At 51.6% G+C, this 15,260-nt stretch overlaps 2 protein-coding genes across 5 annotated transcripts in view; both read left to right on the top strand.

Moving 5' to 3' along the window:
* The first annotated feature begins 500 nt into the window (after positions 1-500).
* On the top strand, positions 501-8,827 carry CD79A (CD79a molecule). The gene is made up of 5 exons (XM_060186054.1): positions 501-705; positions 2,306-2,608; positions 5,563-5,681; positions 8,216-8,284; positions 8,407-8,827. Exons 1-5 carry the CDS (start codon positions 633-635, stop codon positions 8,518-8,520), a joined length of 678 nt encoding a protein of 225 aa, XP_060042037.1. The 5' UTR covers positions 501-632; the 3' UTR covers positions 8,521-8,827.
* Positions 8,828-9,987: 1,160 nt separating this feature from the next.
* Positions 9,988-15,260, top strand: part of ARHGEF1 (Rho guanine nucleotide exchange factor 1) — a 30,709-nt gene continuing 25,436 nt past the window's right edge. For all 4 annotated transcript variants that reach the window (XM_060186053.1, XM_060186051.1, XM_060186049.1 and 1 more), the window contains exons 1-3: positions 9,988-10,170; positions 14,766-14,808; positions 14,892-14,975. In XM_060186053.1, the coding sequence (XP_060042036.1) occupies positions 14,779-14,808; positions 14,892-14,975 (114 nt within the window). In that variant the 5' untranslated portion in view covers positions 9,988-10,170; positions 14,766-14,778. The remainder of the gene's footprint in view (positions 10,171-14,765; positions 14,809-14,891; positions 14,976-15,260) is intronic.

Here is a 15,260-nt window from a genome sequence, read left to right as displayed (position 1 = left end):
AGAAAGGGAAGCCAGTACCCAATCAATTGGGCACCCAATTAACTTGCCTCACCAATTCCTCTTGAGGATTTAAGTCCCTAGCGTTTCCTGCACACCTGTAAGAGTGGGGCCCTGCTTCCGGGGCTGGGAAAGCATACCCTCTCTTTAAGCCCTAATTTCCAAACCTACCCCACACCCCAGAGGTGAGGAATCTAGGGCTCAGAAACTGGCCAGTCTCTCCAAGGTCAGTGAGGGCCAGCTATGGCTTCCTGCCTGCCCTGGCTCCCCGCCTTCCTGCCCAGGCCTGAGCCAGACCTGAGTGGCTATGACTGGCTTGGCCTCCCCCAACAGCCAGCCTCCCCTGGGGGAACTGTGGCCTTACAGGTGCAGAAGCTGTTTCTCTCATTGCAGAGCCTCAAGTGGCCGGCAGGGGCAAGGGCTGCCCCCTACACACACACAGCAGCACCCCAGCAACCCCTGCGCGCACAAGCACGCACAGATACACACGCAACCAAAGCCCAGCAGTGGGGCCAGTGGAGCCCATCTCCGGCAGGGCTGGGCAGGAAGCGGGGCGGGGTTAGGAGGGCCAAGCTGAAGTAGGTTCTGGTACCATAGGACAGCTGCAGCCCAGACCAGCCAGCCCACAGGGAAAGATGCCTGGGGGTCAGGGAGTCTTCCGAGCCCTTCCTGCCGCCATCTTCCTCCTCTTCTTGGTCTCAGGAATGGGTATGTGTATGGGTTCTTTTTCTTTCTTTCTTTCTTTTTTTTTTGGGGGGGGAGGCTGGGGAGGCTGGAGAGAGAACAGAGTAAAGAGCGCTGGGGTGGGGGGGATGGAGGAGTGAAGGGGAAAAGGCACCAGCAGGAGGGAAAGGCCCTGTAGAAATATCTGTCTTCTTGGCTTTCCCAAGTGTGGTGAGGGGATGCTGGAGGGAGCTTAGAGGAGTTGAAGGGGAGCCCACAGCCCCATGGAGGGAGACAGGAACAAAATGTCCCCGCCCTTTCATCCCTTCGTCCCTTGAGGGTCCAAATATGGAACTGAGGTCACCCTTGACTGAGTCCAGAGCTGGGACAGGAAAAGGACTTAGGGGTAGCACTCAGCTTGGTGGGTGGGGGCTATTTTCCTTCTCTGCTTTGAATATCAGTCACCCCAACCCACCCACCCCTTCTCCCCTGAGGAACAAACCCCTTCTCAGTGTGGAGGAGGGAGACTCATGGTACTCTGCCACCACTACCACCAAACCAGCTGGTTGGACTGTCACCCGCGTATTTGAGCTGGGACTCAGGAGAGGGTACTGGCCCAGAGTGACAGCCAAGGGACTCAGAACTTCTAGAGGGTAGGGGACTGAGTGCTGATGCTTTTCACTCACCAGCCACCCTCCTAAGACTGTTCCTGGGCTCCCAGCCAAGCCCTTAGTTCCCTGAGAACGAGGAGACAGGGTCATGAGGCGACGAAGAGGTTCAGCACAGGCTGCCACTCATGCTACGCTGGGCATGCTGGGGTTGGGGGCAGGCTTACTGGGCAAGGGGTCCAGGAAGGCCTTCAGGAGCAGAGGATACCCAGACACATCTGGAAGGGCACCAGGGAACCGAATAGCCAAATGGCAGGAGAGCTGGGTAGGCGGGGCCAGAGCAGAGTGGGTGTGGGAAGGGTGGCGAGAAACAGTGCTGGAGAGGTGAAAAGGGAGCCCCCAGCAGCATCAGGCCATGGTGGTGGAGGGGTCTACTCTCCTCCAGCATATCCTCACCCCCCTCCTCCAGGGTAGGTCCTCTCTCTTTCCTTCTAGAGCTCACTCTCTCTGTTACCTCACAGGAATATTTTCATATTCCCCATTCCTTTTTTGTTTTTTGTTAATTATCTATTATTTATTTGATACAGTCAGAAAGAGAAATGGGGAGAGAGAGGACAGAGAGACAGAGAGACACCTGCAGCCCTGCTTCACCACTCACAGAGCTTTCCCCCCTGCAGGTGGGGACCGGGGGCTTAACCTGGATCCTTACGCACTGTAACATGTGCACTCAACCAGGTGTGCCACCACCCAGCCCCCACGTTCCCCATTTTTCAAAGGTTCAGGAACCCCCTCCAGTACCCCCAATCTGGACCACCAGTGTATCTCCCCTCCTCCCCAGGGCCATCCTCCCCACCCTGCCCCTCCCCACCCTAAATGTGTATACACACATACACACACACACACACACACACATACACACTCTCTCTCTCTCTCTCTCTCAAAGGTGCTACAGCTCGGGACTGGGTTGGGACTGTGTCTTGAGTCTCAGTCCACAGTCCCTGACTCACCACCTCTACTCGTCACCCCACTCCCCAAAGGCCCTAGGTGCCAGGCCCTGCGGGTGGAGCCAGGTCTGCCCTCGGTGACGGTGAAAGTGGGGGACGAGGCCCGCCTCCAGTGTCTATACAAAGACAGCAAGCCCGGCAGTCAACCCAAGGTCACCTGGTGGCTCGCTCTCCAAAGCAATCAAACGTGGCCCCCCAAACGCCTGGACTATGACAACCCCAAGGGTGAGCTGGTCATCTCACAAGCAAACAAGAGCCATGGGGGCATGTACTTCTGCCGTGTGGAGGAGGATAACAAGACGCAGGAGTCCTGTGGCACCTACCTCCGAGTGCGAGGTGAGTGTGGGGGCCTGGATGTGCCACCCCACGGCTGTGACTTGGGAACAGTAGAGACTGCAGTGGCACCTGCTCCATGGGGTCAGATACATACTCAAGCACTGACACACTGAGTCTAGTTTTTTTACTTAATCAGATGACTAGTAATTGTGTTATATATAATGTAAATATATATAATAGTTACATATTTAGTCAATTTTGGATAGAGACAGATGAGAAGGAAGGTGGAGATAGAGAGGAAGAATGAAAGGGGCTGGGTGGTGGCACACCTGGTTGAGTGCACACGTTACAATATGTGAGGACCCGGGTTCAAGTCCCCGCTCCCCACATGCAGGGGGAAAGCTTCTCAAGTGGCGAAGCCAGTGCTGCAGTGTCTCTCTGTCTCTCTTCCTCTCTCCCTCCCCTTCCTCTCAATTTCTGGCTATCTCTATCCAATAAATAAATAATTTTTAAAAATTAAAAAAATAGTGGTCTGGGAGGTGGCGAAGTGGTAAAGCTTTGGACTCTCAAGATGAGGTCCCAAGTTCGATCCCCAGCAGCACATGTGCCAAAGTGATGTCTGCTTCTTTCTCTCTCCTCCTATCTTTCTCATAAATAAATATATCTTTAAAAAATATAAGAAGAAGAATTAAAAGAGGAAGGATGAGAGAAACATCCTCAGCACCGCTTCAGTGAAGCTGCAGCTGGGGACCCAGGGCTTGAACAATCCTCGTGTATTTTAACAAGTGTGCTCCACCAGGTGTGCTACTAACTGGCTGCAAGATTTTATTCATTAATATTTATTAATATGAGAAAGAGAGTAAAAATCAGAACATCACTCTAGCATATGTAATGCCAGCATTGAATTTGGGACACCCCATGCTTCAAACTTCAACACATTATCCATTGCTCCACCTCCAGGTCTCTTATTTTATTATTATTTTTTAAATATTTATTTATTTATTTATTCCCTTTTGTTGACCTTGTTGGTTTATTGTTGTTGTTATTGCTGTTGTCATTGTTGGATAGGACAGAGAGAAATGGAAAAAAGAGGGGAAGACAGAGATGGGGAGAGAAAGATAGACACCTGCAGACCTGCTTCACTGTGCTTTGTGCCCAACTCCCCCACTTATTTTTAATATTGGTTTATGGAGAGTCGGGCAGTAGTGCAGTGGGTTAAGTGCAAGTGGCACAAAGCTCAAGGACCGGCATAATGATCCTGGTTCCAGCCCCCAGCTCCCCACTGCAGGGGAGTCCTTCACAGGCAGTGAAGCAGGTCTGCAGGTGTCTATCTTTCTCCCCGCCACTCTGTCTTCCCCTCCTCTCTCCATTTCTCTCTGTCTTATCCAACAACAATGACATCAATAACAATAATAATAACTACAATAATAAAAACAAGAGCAAGAAAAGGGAATAAATAAATTAATTTAAAAAACTGGTTTATTTATGAGACACAAAGGAAGGGAAAGAGAATGAGAGCATCCCTCTGACACATCTTGATGCCTAGGATCAAACTCAGAATTTCATGCACATTAAGTGTTCACCACTTTGTCTGCCACATCAACTCGAGGGCTGTTGTCTTTAAATTGAATTTATTTTTTTATTTTTTGCCTCCAGGCTCATTGCTGGGGCTCAGTGCCTGTACCATGAATCCACTGCTCCTGGAAGCCTTCCCCCCACCCCCATTTTGTTGCTCTTGTTGTTGTAGCCTTGGTGTGGTTTTTATTGTTGTTGTTGATGTCTTTGTTGTTGGATAGGACAGAGAGAAATTGAGAGAGGAGGGGAAGATGGGGAGGGAAGACGGACACCTGCAGACCTGCTTCACCACCTGTGAAGCGACTCCCTTGCAGGTGAGTAGCCGGGGGCTCGAACTGGGATCCTTAAGCCAGTCCTTGCTCTTTGTGCCACGTGTGCTCAACCTGCTGCGCTACCGCCCGATCCCCTAAATTGAATTTATTTTTTAGTTTTATTTATTTATTTATTTTTGGTAAAGACAGGAGTAAATTGAGAGAAGAGATAGAGAGGGAGAGAGAGAGATACCTGCATCCCTGCTACACCTCTGGTAAAGTTTCCCCGCTGCAGGTGGGAACTAGTGACTTGAACCTGGGTCCTTGCACACTGTTAATACATGTGCTCAACAAGGTGTGCCACCACTCATTCCTTTCTCTTTTTATTTTTAAGTTTTATTTATTGGGTCAACAAAATAACTCACTTGGATAATGAACTGCTTTGTCATGAACACCTCCCAAGTTCAAGCCCAACCCCCACTGCATTAGAGGAAGTTTCAGTGCTGTGGTCTCTCTCTCCTTTTCTCTGCATCTCTATTCTTATGTGAAAAACTCATCTCAGAGTGACTGAGGGAGAGAGAGAGAAAGAAAGAGATCAGAGCACTTCTCAGCTCTGGCATAAGCATAAGGTGGCGTTGGTAATTGAAGCTGTAGACTCTGGGACCTCAGACCTATGAGTGGGTGCTCTAAAGGGTTGAGCCAGTATCCTGGCCCTTCTTCTTCTAGCGTTTGCCCTTCTTCTGTAGCCAGTCAACAGCGTCAGGTTGAGCCTGATGTAAAGTTTCGAGACCTCCTTTGAATCTGGAGAGGTGGCAGTCGTTGACTATGTGGGTCATAGTCTGTCTGGAGCCGCAGGGGCAGTTCGGGTCTTCTCTGGCTCCCCAGCGATGGAACATAGCAGCGCACAGGCCATGGCCTGTTCGATAGCGATTGAGGAGGGCCCAATCATAACGTGCTAGGTCAAAGCCGGGTTGACACTTGCAGGGGTCTGTGATGAGGTGTTTGTTCTTTACCTCAGCTGACTGCCAACTCTGTTTCCTGGCCCTGACTCACTGATTCTTTCACCTGCAGAGGGAGGGGTGGGGGAGCTTCAATGGAGGTCTCCTCCTCAGTAAGATGAGTAAGATGAGGGAGGAAGCAGGGAGGTCTAGAAGGGCCAGGGTTCTGAACAGACCCCCCTCCTCACAGAGCCACTCCCCAGACCCTTCCTGGACATGGGGGAGAGCACCAAGAACAACATCATCACAGCTGAGGGGATCATCCTGCTGTTCTGCGCCGTGGTGCCTGGGACACTGCTGCTGTTCAGGGTAAGTCACCCTGGGGACCACCGAGGCTGGGGCTCCCCACCTGTAATGGGGAGGTTGATGACACACACCTCATGGGAGCTGTGGGAACTAAAGGAATTAATCCAAAGAAAGGATTTTGTTTTATTATATATTTTTTTATGTTATTACCACCACACCAGGATTATTGCTGGGGCTTGGTGCCTGCATGACGAATCTATCCCTCCTGGTGGCCATTTCTCTCTCTCTCTTCAATTTGACAGGACAGAGAGACAAATTGAGAGGGAAGGGGAGCTAGAAAGGGAGAGGAATAGATACTTGCAGACCTGCTTCATTGCTCATGAAGCTTTTCCCCTTCAGGTGGAGAAACCTGGATCATTGCACATGGTAATTTGTGTGCTTAACCAAGTGTGTCCAGCCTCCTAGAATTTTTTATAATTCTGTTATTCTCTTTAAAATGTCTAAAGATGGTGGCCGGGCGGTAGTGCAGTGGATTAAGTACACATGGTGAGAAGCTCAAGGACCGGTGTAAAGATCCTGGTTTGAGCCCCCGGCTCCCCACCTGCAAGGGGGTCACTTCACAGGCGGTGAAGCAGGTCTGCAGATGTCTATATTTCTCTCTGTCCTATACAACAACAACAGCAATAACAAAAACAATAATAACAACAACGATGAACAACAAGGGCAACACAAGGGAAAAAATAGCCTCCAGGAGCAGTGGATTCATAGTGCAGGAACAGAGCCCCAGCAATAACCCTAGAGGCAAAAAAAAATGTCTAAAGATTAATTTTTTAAAATTTCTTTATTGGGGGATTAATGTTTTATATATGACAGTAAATATAATAGTTTAAACATGCATAATATTTCTCAGTTTTCCACATAACAATACAACCCCCACTGTGTCCTCTGTTATCCTTTTCCAGGACCTGTACTCTCCCCCTCACCCACACCAGAGTCTTTTACTTTGGTGCAATACACCATAAAGATTAATTTTAATATTTATTTATTCATTTATTTTACCAGAGCATGACTCAAATCTGGCTTATGGCAGTACTGGGGGTTGAACATGGGACCTGACAGCCTCAGACATGAGAGTCTTTTCAAATAACCACTGTACTATCTTCTCCACCTGATATATATTTTTATATGAGAAAGATAAGAGATATGGAACCAGAGAATCACCAGGGATCAAACTCTGGACCTCATGTTTCAGAGTTCAATGCTGTAGCCACTGTGCCATTTTCTGGGCAGCACCCTTTGCTATTACTATTATCCACAGAGAACAGGACAATGTAGGGCAAGGGCTAAGGCTCACTAAGACCTACCCTGTGGCTTTGGGTACTTCCCTCACTCTCCCTGATGAAACACTTCCTGGTGGTGGTGGTGGTGGTGGTGGTGGTGGTGGTGGTGGTGGTGGTGGTGGTGGTGGTGGTGGTGTGTGTGTGTGTGTGTGTGTGTGTGTGTGTCTGTCTGTCTGTCTGTCTTGAAAACACCTTCTCGTGGTCCAGGAGGTGGCACAGTGGTTAAGGAACTAGACTCAAGCATGAGGTCCTGAGTTCAATCCCCGGCAGCACATGTACCAGAGTGATGTCTGGCTCTTTCTCTTTCTCCTTCTATCTTTCTCATTAATACATAAAAAAAATCTTTAAAAAAAAAAAAAGAGGTTAATCGCAGTCACACATAGCACCAAGCTCAAGGACCAGCGTAAAGATCCCAGTTCAAGCCCCCGGCTCCCCACTTGCAGGGGTTCACTTCACAGGCGGTGAAGCAGGTCTGCAGGTGTCTATCTTTCTCTCCCCTCTCTGTCTTCCCTCCTCTCTCCATTTCTCTCTGTCCTATACAACAACAACAATATCAAGAACAACAGCAATAACTACAGTGAAACAACAAGGGCAAGAAAAGGGAATAAATAAATAAATATTTTAAAGAAAAAATACCTTCTCAGCAGCGGCTTAAGCGCATGTGGAGCAAAGTGCAAGGACCGGCATAAGGATCCCGGTTCGAGCCCCCAGCTCCCCACCTGCAAGGGAGTTGCTTCACAGGCGGTGAAGTAGATCTGCAGGTGTCTTTCTCTCCCCCTCTCTGTCCTTTCCTCCTCTCTCCATTTCTCTCTGTCCTATCCAACAACAACAACATCAATAACAACAGTAATAACTTACAACAATAAAACAACAAGGGCAACAAAAGGGAAAATAAATATATATTAAAAAATAAAAATGGAGTCGGGCAGTAGCACAGTGGGTTAAGTGCAGGTGGCGCAAAGTGGAAGGACCAGCATAAGGATCTGGGTTCGAGCCCCCGGCTCCCCACCTGTAGGGGAGTCACTTCACAAGTGGTGAAGCAGGTCTGCAGGTGTCTGTCTTTCTCTCCCCCTCTCTGTCTTCCCCTCCTCTCTCCATTTCTCTCTGTCCTATTCAACAACAACAACATCAATAACAACAATAACTATAACAATAAGAAACAAGGGCAACAAAAAGGAATAAATAAATATTTTAAAAAAAAAGAAAACGCCTTCCCTCACACCCCACGCCAATACCCCCTACACACCCACCCCACAGAAACGCTGGCAGAACATGAAGTTCGGGGCAGATGCCCAGGATGACTATGAAGATGAAAATCTTTATGAGGTGAGTGCAGAGTGTGTGTGTACATGGGGGGTGGGAGGTAGGGGCAGATATATTTGGGAGGGTGAGGTTTCCTGGGTTCCTCCCTGGGGTGGGTTGGACTCACAGTCATGTTTCCATTCCAGGGCCTGAACTTGGATGACTGCTCCATGTACGAGGACATCTCCAGGGGCCTCCAGGGCACCTACCAGGATGTGGGTAGCCTCCACGTTGGAGATGTCCAGCTGGAGAAGCCGTGACCAACAGGAGCCTGCTATGCTCCATCTGCAGTGGCACCCTGTGATCCTGGAACCTGCTCTTTCCTACAAGTGTCCTGAGTCACTTCCCTTTGGGTCCACTCTTCCCTTCAAACTGTCTTCTAACCCTGTACCAGCACCCTGACTCAATCCTTTCCTTCAACCCTCCCCCTCCTTCTTTCCCTGGCCCCCAGCTCTGCGCATAATGAGCCCTTAATTGCTGCCTCCAGGGGCACTGATGGCAGCAGCCTCGTTAGTGTCACCTCCCCTCTGCTCTGTCATGGCCACTTAGTGATAATAAATCCTTCCTCACTGCAGACCTCGGGAGTCATGGATCTCATGGGTACTGCCCTCCATACTTCCCTGGAACTCAGGGGTTCAGGTCCCCAGCCTCCATCTCCTTCAGTTCTCTGGGCCTCCAGCTCCAGCCTCATCCCCCCACTTAAGACTAGGTAGCCAGATTTGGCTGCCCCCTGAAAGAAATACGAAGTATCTTTAACAGTTTTTGTTATTTGAATATGTACTTATTTGTTTATGAGAGAAAGATAGGAAGAGAGAGAGAGAGAGAGAACCTGAGCATCACTCGAACACATATGATGCAGGGAGTGGATGGAACTCAGAACCCCATGCTTGAAAATCTCATACTTTATTCACTGTGCTACCTCTGGGGCTTGCAAGAAACAGGAAGTATCTTGGGGAAGGCCCCACACCAAGTCATGTCCCTGATGGCCAAGGCACAAGTAACAGGACCGTCTTGAGTTTTGTGTACTGAAATCCCTCACAGGCAGGGGAACATCTGAGGGAGGTGGTTGGTACTCAGTTCAGCCTCTGGCCAGGCCACACCTCCTCCCTGAGAATGGACTGTCTGGGGCAGCATTGAGGAGGGTGGTGGTGGTGGTGGTGGTGGTGGTGGTGGTGGTGGTGGTGGTGGTGGTACAGGAGACATCAGGAGGAAGTTCAGCCAGAGGCACAGAGAGATGGGGAGGAGAGAGAGACTGGCACACGGAGGGACAGTGAGATAGATGCAGTAAGTAAGGATAAGGACCACGAAGAGTAGGAGAGTCAAAGGCAAGGGAAGAAAGCCCCTCTCTCTCCAGGGCAGAGGAAGCAGGGCCACCACCCCACCACCACCCCCAGTAAAATGGACCTGGAGAAGCTGACGAACCCCCCCCTCCGCCCCATCCCTACCCCCGTCCTGAGGGACTGCAAGCAACAGTTGCGGGGGGGGGGGGGTAGGGAAGACAGATGGACATGCGATGACGGAGAAAGGGCTCCAAGGGAGAAAGGGCCAGACACACAGACGAGAAAAATGGAGCTGGACCCGGGCCCGCCGGGGCGCACGGGGGCGTCTGCAGCCCCGCGGGGAGGACAGCGCGCGCGGGGCTGACAGACAGACAGACACAGCCGGCGGGTGCAGCAGGGGCAGGAGGGGCGGGGCGGCGAGAAGGGGAAGGAAGCTGAGGTGCCGGGAGGACTCGGGGCGCGGGCAGGAAGCGGGGAGGGGCGGCGGGGCGGGGGCCTCCGGAAAAAAAAAAAAAAAAAAAAAAACAAGCCCCGACTTCCTGCCCCGCCAGAGCCAGGAAGCGGGAGCCGGGACGCAGGGCCCCGGATCGCCGAGTCCGACCTCGGGCCACCTCCCAGCGCGGACTGCAGGTACCGGGGCGCCCCCGCCCGGGACTCCCGCTCGGCCGCCGCCCGGGTCGGGGAGGAGAAAGGGGCTGCAGGGGCCTCGGCCCGCCCCGCTGAGCCGCCGCCGCCCCTCCCCCGACTCCGCTGGTCCAGCTGTCAAAGGGCAAACTGCGAGGAGACACCACCCGAACCCGTGGGTGAGGGGAACCAGGGTGCCAGGCCGGGCGATTGCCCCTCCCCCATTGTGCAGGTGGGAAGACTGAGACCCGGGGAGTCCAATCACTGACTGATCCCGGGATCACACCCCGGGAACCTGGGAGGTGAGCGGCCCAGGGGAGCTGGGATTTGAACTCGCAGCCACCTCCCCACTTAGTGCAGTCCTCCTGCCCCCGCAGGCTGCAAGGCCGCCTAAGAAAGAAAAATGACAATAGCAACAATAGCCGCCTCCGAGCAGCAAACTGTAGAGCACCTTTATTAGTAATATTATATATTTTATTTATTTACTTTTAATGAGAGGAGAAGCACCAGAGCACTGCTCAGCTCTGGCTTATGGTGGTGCAGCGGATTGAACTTGGGACCTCAGAGACTCAAGCCTGAAAATCATTTGGCAGAACAATTATACTGTCTTCCTATTATTATTATTATTATTATTATTTTAACCAGAACACTGCTCAGTTCTGGTTTATGGTTGTGCTGGGGATTGAACCTGGGACCTCAGAGCCTCAAGCTTGAAAGGCTTTTGCATAACCTTTATGCTGTCTCCCCAGCCCTATTATTATTTTAAAACATTAATCAACTCTGGTTTATGCAGGGGATTAAGCCTGTGTCCTTGGAACTTCAGGCAGGGAAGTAATTTTGCATAACCGTTATGCTATCTGCCAGGCCCCTCCGAACACTTTTTGAACGTGTTTATGGGAAACTTTTTGTTCTAGGCTTTTCATTCTAACATCCTGAGAGATGGATGATAGGGGATAAGGCTGGAGGGCTCTCCTCCCACCCATTCCCACCCCCCTAGCTGTACGGATTGGTAATCTGAAGCCTAGAAAGAAGTGATGTCTTGGTCTGGGTTACACTGCAGGTCAGGGGAGAGGTCTGCTCAAACCCAGGGTGTCTGCTCCTCTGCCCCAGATTCAAATGTGACCGGCGGGGTGGAAAGATTAATGGATGAGCAACTAGGCGATCGTTAGGGATTCAACTGGTCCCCGAATTAGGGAGGTCGGATAGGGCGAGAGCCCTGTCCCGGGGTGTCGAGGACCCCACGACTTGGAAACCTGAGATAGAGCCCCGACCTCTGGGGGCTGGAACCAGGTCTACCTTAGGCTGAGGGACAGGGGCGGGGACAGAGGGCGGAGCGGACGAGTGACGGAGGCAGTCAAGATACGGAAACACCAGCCCTCCAAGACAGGCCAGAGCGGCCCTTTCTGGCCAGCGTGGCGCAGTAGAGCGCTAGAGCGTCTGGCGGGAGCAGTAGAGTCGCCCGGGCTGGAGGTGGGCAGGCGTCGGGCTAGAGCGTCAGGAGAAGAGGGAGCAGTGGAGCTGTGCGCAAAGGTGCCCCCCCCCCAGGCGGCTAGAGCGTCTTGGGGGTTGGGGTGGGGGTGCTGGAGTGGAGAGCTCGGATCCGGCACTCGAAGGTTTCGGTCCTGGCTGCTGCAGTGGCTTCTCCAACTCGGAGCAGGTGAGGGACACGACCCCCATCCCCCGTGGGCATCAGACCCCGTCTCTGCATGCCCATCACAGCATCCCTGGCCGTGCACACAGCCACATCCCCCTTGGGATTTGGAACCTGGAGACCCGCCACGTCCAGGGTAGGAATTGGGGCTCAGGTGGACCCGCTGCGTTCTACAGAGATTACAACCCCCGCCCCCCAATTTCCTGCTAGTCCCTGATGGAGACCTGGCTCCTTATAGATATGGGATCACCGCAGATCAATAGTCCCAGCTCACACGCCCGTGTAGAAGCCTAGTTCCCTTTCAGTTCTCCAGGAGTCCCCTAGACAGGCCACGTTCCCTGTGGAATCATGACCCTTGCAATCCTTGCGATCCTTGCAGAGCCACCTTGCCTCAGATAGAATCTGGGGCCTAACACCCCCATAGAACCCTGAAGGATATTTGTATTTTACCCTGGAACTCCTCTCTATTTTAGGGCCCAGGGGTTCTTGGAGACTAGGGATATCATCCACTTGTAGACCTTGGCACCCTTGTCGTCTCACACATGTGCACACTTTGTTCTGGGGACAGCTACCCCTTAGGCCCTTCTAAGCTCGCCCAGACGACTCACAGCCCAGTGCACACAGCACCCCCTCTGCTGAACCCCAGACCTTGTCAGCTGCCTGGGAAACCATCTGACAGCTTCAACTCTTGTCTCCTATGCAGCCGTCCCTCCCCCTGCTTTAACCCCCCTGAGCTAAAGACCTTGGTGTTAGTAGCCAAATCTAACAGCATCCACAGAACCCTCTACTTTCCCAAGTACTAGAAGAAGACCCCATGCAACCCAGCTTTGGTTCGGATTTGGGTTTCTGAAGGTTGGGGTGGCAGTATTCCAGGCTCTGAAGCAGCACATTCTGGCAACTGAATGCATAAAACTCTGGATCTGGACAGTCTGGGTCTGAATCCTGGCTCTGTCCTTTATAAGCCTCAGTTCCCTCTTCTGTAAAATGGGGATCATAGTAATGCTGAGCTGATGACATCATGGGAAAGTGTGTTGGTACAGAACAGTGGTACTGTGCCTGGTACATATTTAACAGCACTCAGAACACATTAAGTGCTGGCTCTTATTTCCACATTATTGGGTTGAGGAATGAAGGCATAAGCAGTGTCACGTGCCTGGTCCAGGGCCTGCTTGACTCAAGCGTTTGCTCCAAGAATATATGCCCTCCCCATGCATACATTCATTATTCCCTTTCGGAACAATCTTCCTTTCAAATCTGCCTTCTGGGTGCATTTCCACTCCTGAGTGGGGTGGGCACAGTTCTTCTGTGACCATGATCATGCTTTCTAGCCCAGAAATTGAAGCTGCTAGCCTGATGAAGGTTTCCCATTTCTGATGGGGCCAGTCATTATGTGGGGTTGTGGCTGTGTGGGTTAAGTGGTTTTTAGGTGAGAAGCACTTGGAACAGCACCTAGCACACTATGAATGCTATGTAAGCTTAGCTATTATAATAAATACTCTTTTTTAAAATTTTTTTCCTACTTTGGCTTGAAAATTTATTTTTGTGAACATGTAACAGTCCTCAACTCTTAAACTACCCAAATGCATTTAATGGGGGGGGGATAAAAAAAAGTGCCTGTTCAGGTAAATCTATAGGATGACATCTGCACACTCCAGAAAGTTTCATTGTTTTATAATGATCCAATTCATGGTTCCATATAGCAAGTGCTAGGGAGGAGGCCTATGGAAGAGGGAGAAGGGTGGGTCTCAGACCACAGGGTTATAAATAGCTTTAGGCTGGGTGCCTTTTTAGCCCCCCCCTTCTGGTCCACTCCACCCATTTCCACTGCTTCTTCCCCCTGACACAGGCGCGTGTGGCATTAGTCAGACTACTGGAGGGCACAGAAGATGTTGGGAAGATGCAGGGAGAAGTGAGAGACTCCTAAGAAAGTCTGGGAGAGACAGCAAGAGGTGGGAGAGATGAGAGGCAGTACCTCCAAGAGGTAGAAGGATGGTGGCTGCAAACTAGAGGTAGGAAGACAGACAAGGAAAGATGGGAAAGTTGGAACAACAGATGCAGGGATGTGGTGCAGCCAATTATGGGGGAGAAGAGAGGGAGGGGAGGCAGAGCTTTGGGAGGAGGGGCAATGAAGCAGATTGACAGGAAGGAAAAAAGAAAAATGAGAAAAAGAGACAAAGTCATGAGCAGAATCAAGGGACAGATAGTCAGGGAAAGATGGCTGGAGGAGAAGAACATTGAAACAGAAGGATGGAGGAAGGTGAAGGACATAGACACACCTTGGGGATGAACTGCCCAACTTTCCTCCCTTGTTTTCTGGAACTGGAAGCCTTGGAGATACCAGGTCTCTGAGTGAGACAACCTCTGGGTGATGTGGCTCTTGGTCCTGGTCACAATAGGGTTGAGTTTTGTTTCTTGTGTGGAGAGAGTTGGGGGTTGGGGGACTTGCCATGGTGACTTCCTGTCACAGGAAGTGGAGCTGGTGGGTTCAGAGGCAACATCCTGCCCCAAGCCTGTCACAGATCAGAGGAGAGCCCCCCAACACCCCAATTGTCTCCTGCCTACTCCCGACTTACCTTCCCAACTCAGCCTGTAAGTCCTGCTTACCATGAGTTCTTCCTCAGGCTTAGAAATCCTGGCCCTCAGCTCCTCTGCTCTCATGAGGCTTCTGGGCTTCCAGCTCCACCCCTCACATCCCCCCCCCCCAAAAAAAAAAGGGCTCCCAGTCCTTGGGCTCCCGCCCTGACTGGCATCTGAAGGGCTCTTTGTGGCCACACAGAGGCCCCATTGAGTTGTGGAAGCTGGGGGGGTGGGGGTGAGGGGGTAAGAGGGAGGCTGTTTACTCACCTTCACACCTGGGCCAGGAATCTGTGAGTAACCATCCAACTCCTCCCACCCGCTAACCACTGCTCCTCCTCCCACCCTCTAACCAATAACCACTGCTCCTCCCCAGCCCTGCAGAGTCTATGGAGACAGAAGATGTCACCAGAGGGCTGGTAAGTGGAAGGGCTGAGGGGCCTGGGGGGAGCTGCAAGGGTGAGGGGCACCATGGTCTGAGGTCATCCCTCCCCTTCCACAGGCCCCAGGGCCCCCCCGGCCTGGCATGGTGCCCGTCAGCATCATTGGGGCTGAGGACGAGGATTTTGAGAATGAGCTGGAGACGGTGAGCCCCTATCCCAGGCTCCCTAAGGCCCTGGCCTCAAATTCCACCCCTTCCCCACGAATGTTGTCTCCTCTACCCCATCTTTCTACTTCTCTCTGTCTTCCAGATACTGCTTCTGCCCTCTTCTCACTACCCCAGCCTGGATGTACCCCAGTTATAGCTCAGATCTCCTATTCCATCTTTTCCCTCGCCAACCACCACTGTAGCATTTAATCTCATCCATTCCCCTACGTCACCCTTCCACCTACAGGCTCAGATCCATTTGGACATGACGGGAGAGGGAAA

Source organism: Erinaceus europaeus, chromosome 2, assembly GCF_950295315.1.
Source record: "Erinaceus europaeus chromosome 2, mEriEur2.1, whole genome shotgun sequence".
Taxonomy (NCBI): Eukaryota; Metazoa; Chordata; class Mammalia; order Eulipotyphla; family Erinaceidae; genus Erinaceus; species Erinaceus europaeus.
The sequence above is the reverse complement of the archived record's forward strand: the minus strand, read 5'-3'. Positions and strand labels throughout refer to the sequence as shown.

What these genes read in the sequence shown, in the direction of transcription:
- CD79A (XM_060186054.1), top strand. Translation starts at nt 633, where the DNA reads ATGCCTGGGGGTCAGGGAGTCTTCCGAGCCCTTCCTGCCGCCATCTTC. An exon ending in CTTCTTGGTCTCAGGAATGG is followed by an intron (nt 706 to 2,305) that starts GTATGTGTATGG and finishes CACTCCCCAAAG; the next exon opens with GCCCTAGGTGCCAGGCCCTG. An exon ending in GGACACTGCTGCTGTTCAGG is followed by an intron (nt 5,682 to 8,215) that starts GTAAGTCACCCT and finishes CCCACCCCACAG; the next exon opens with AAACGCTGGCAGAACATGAA.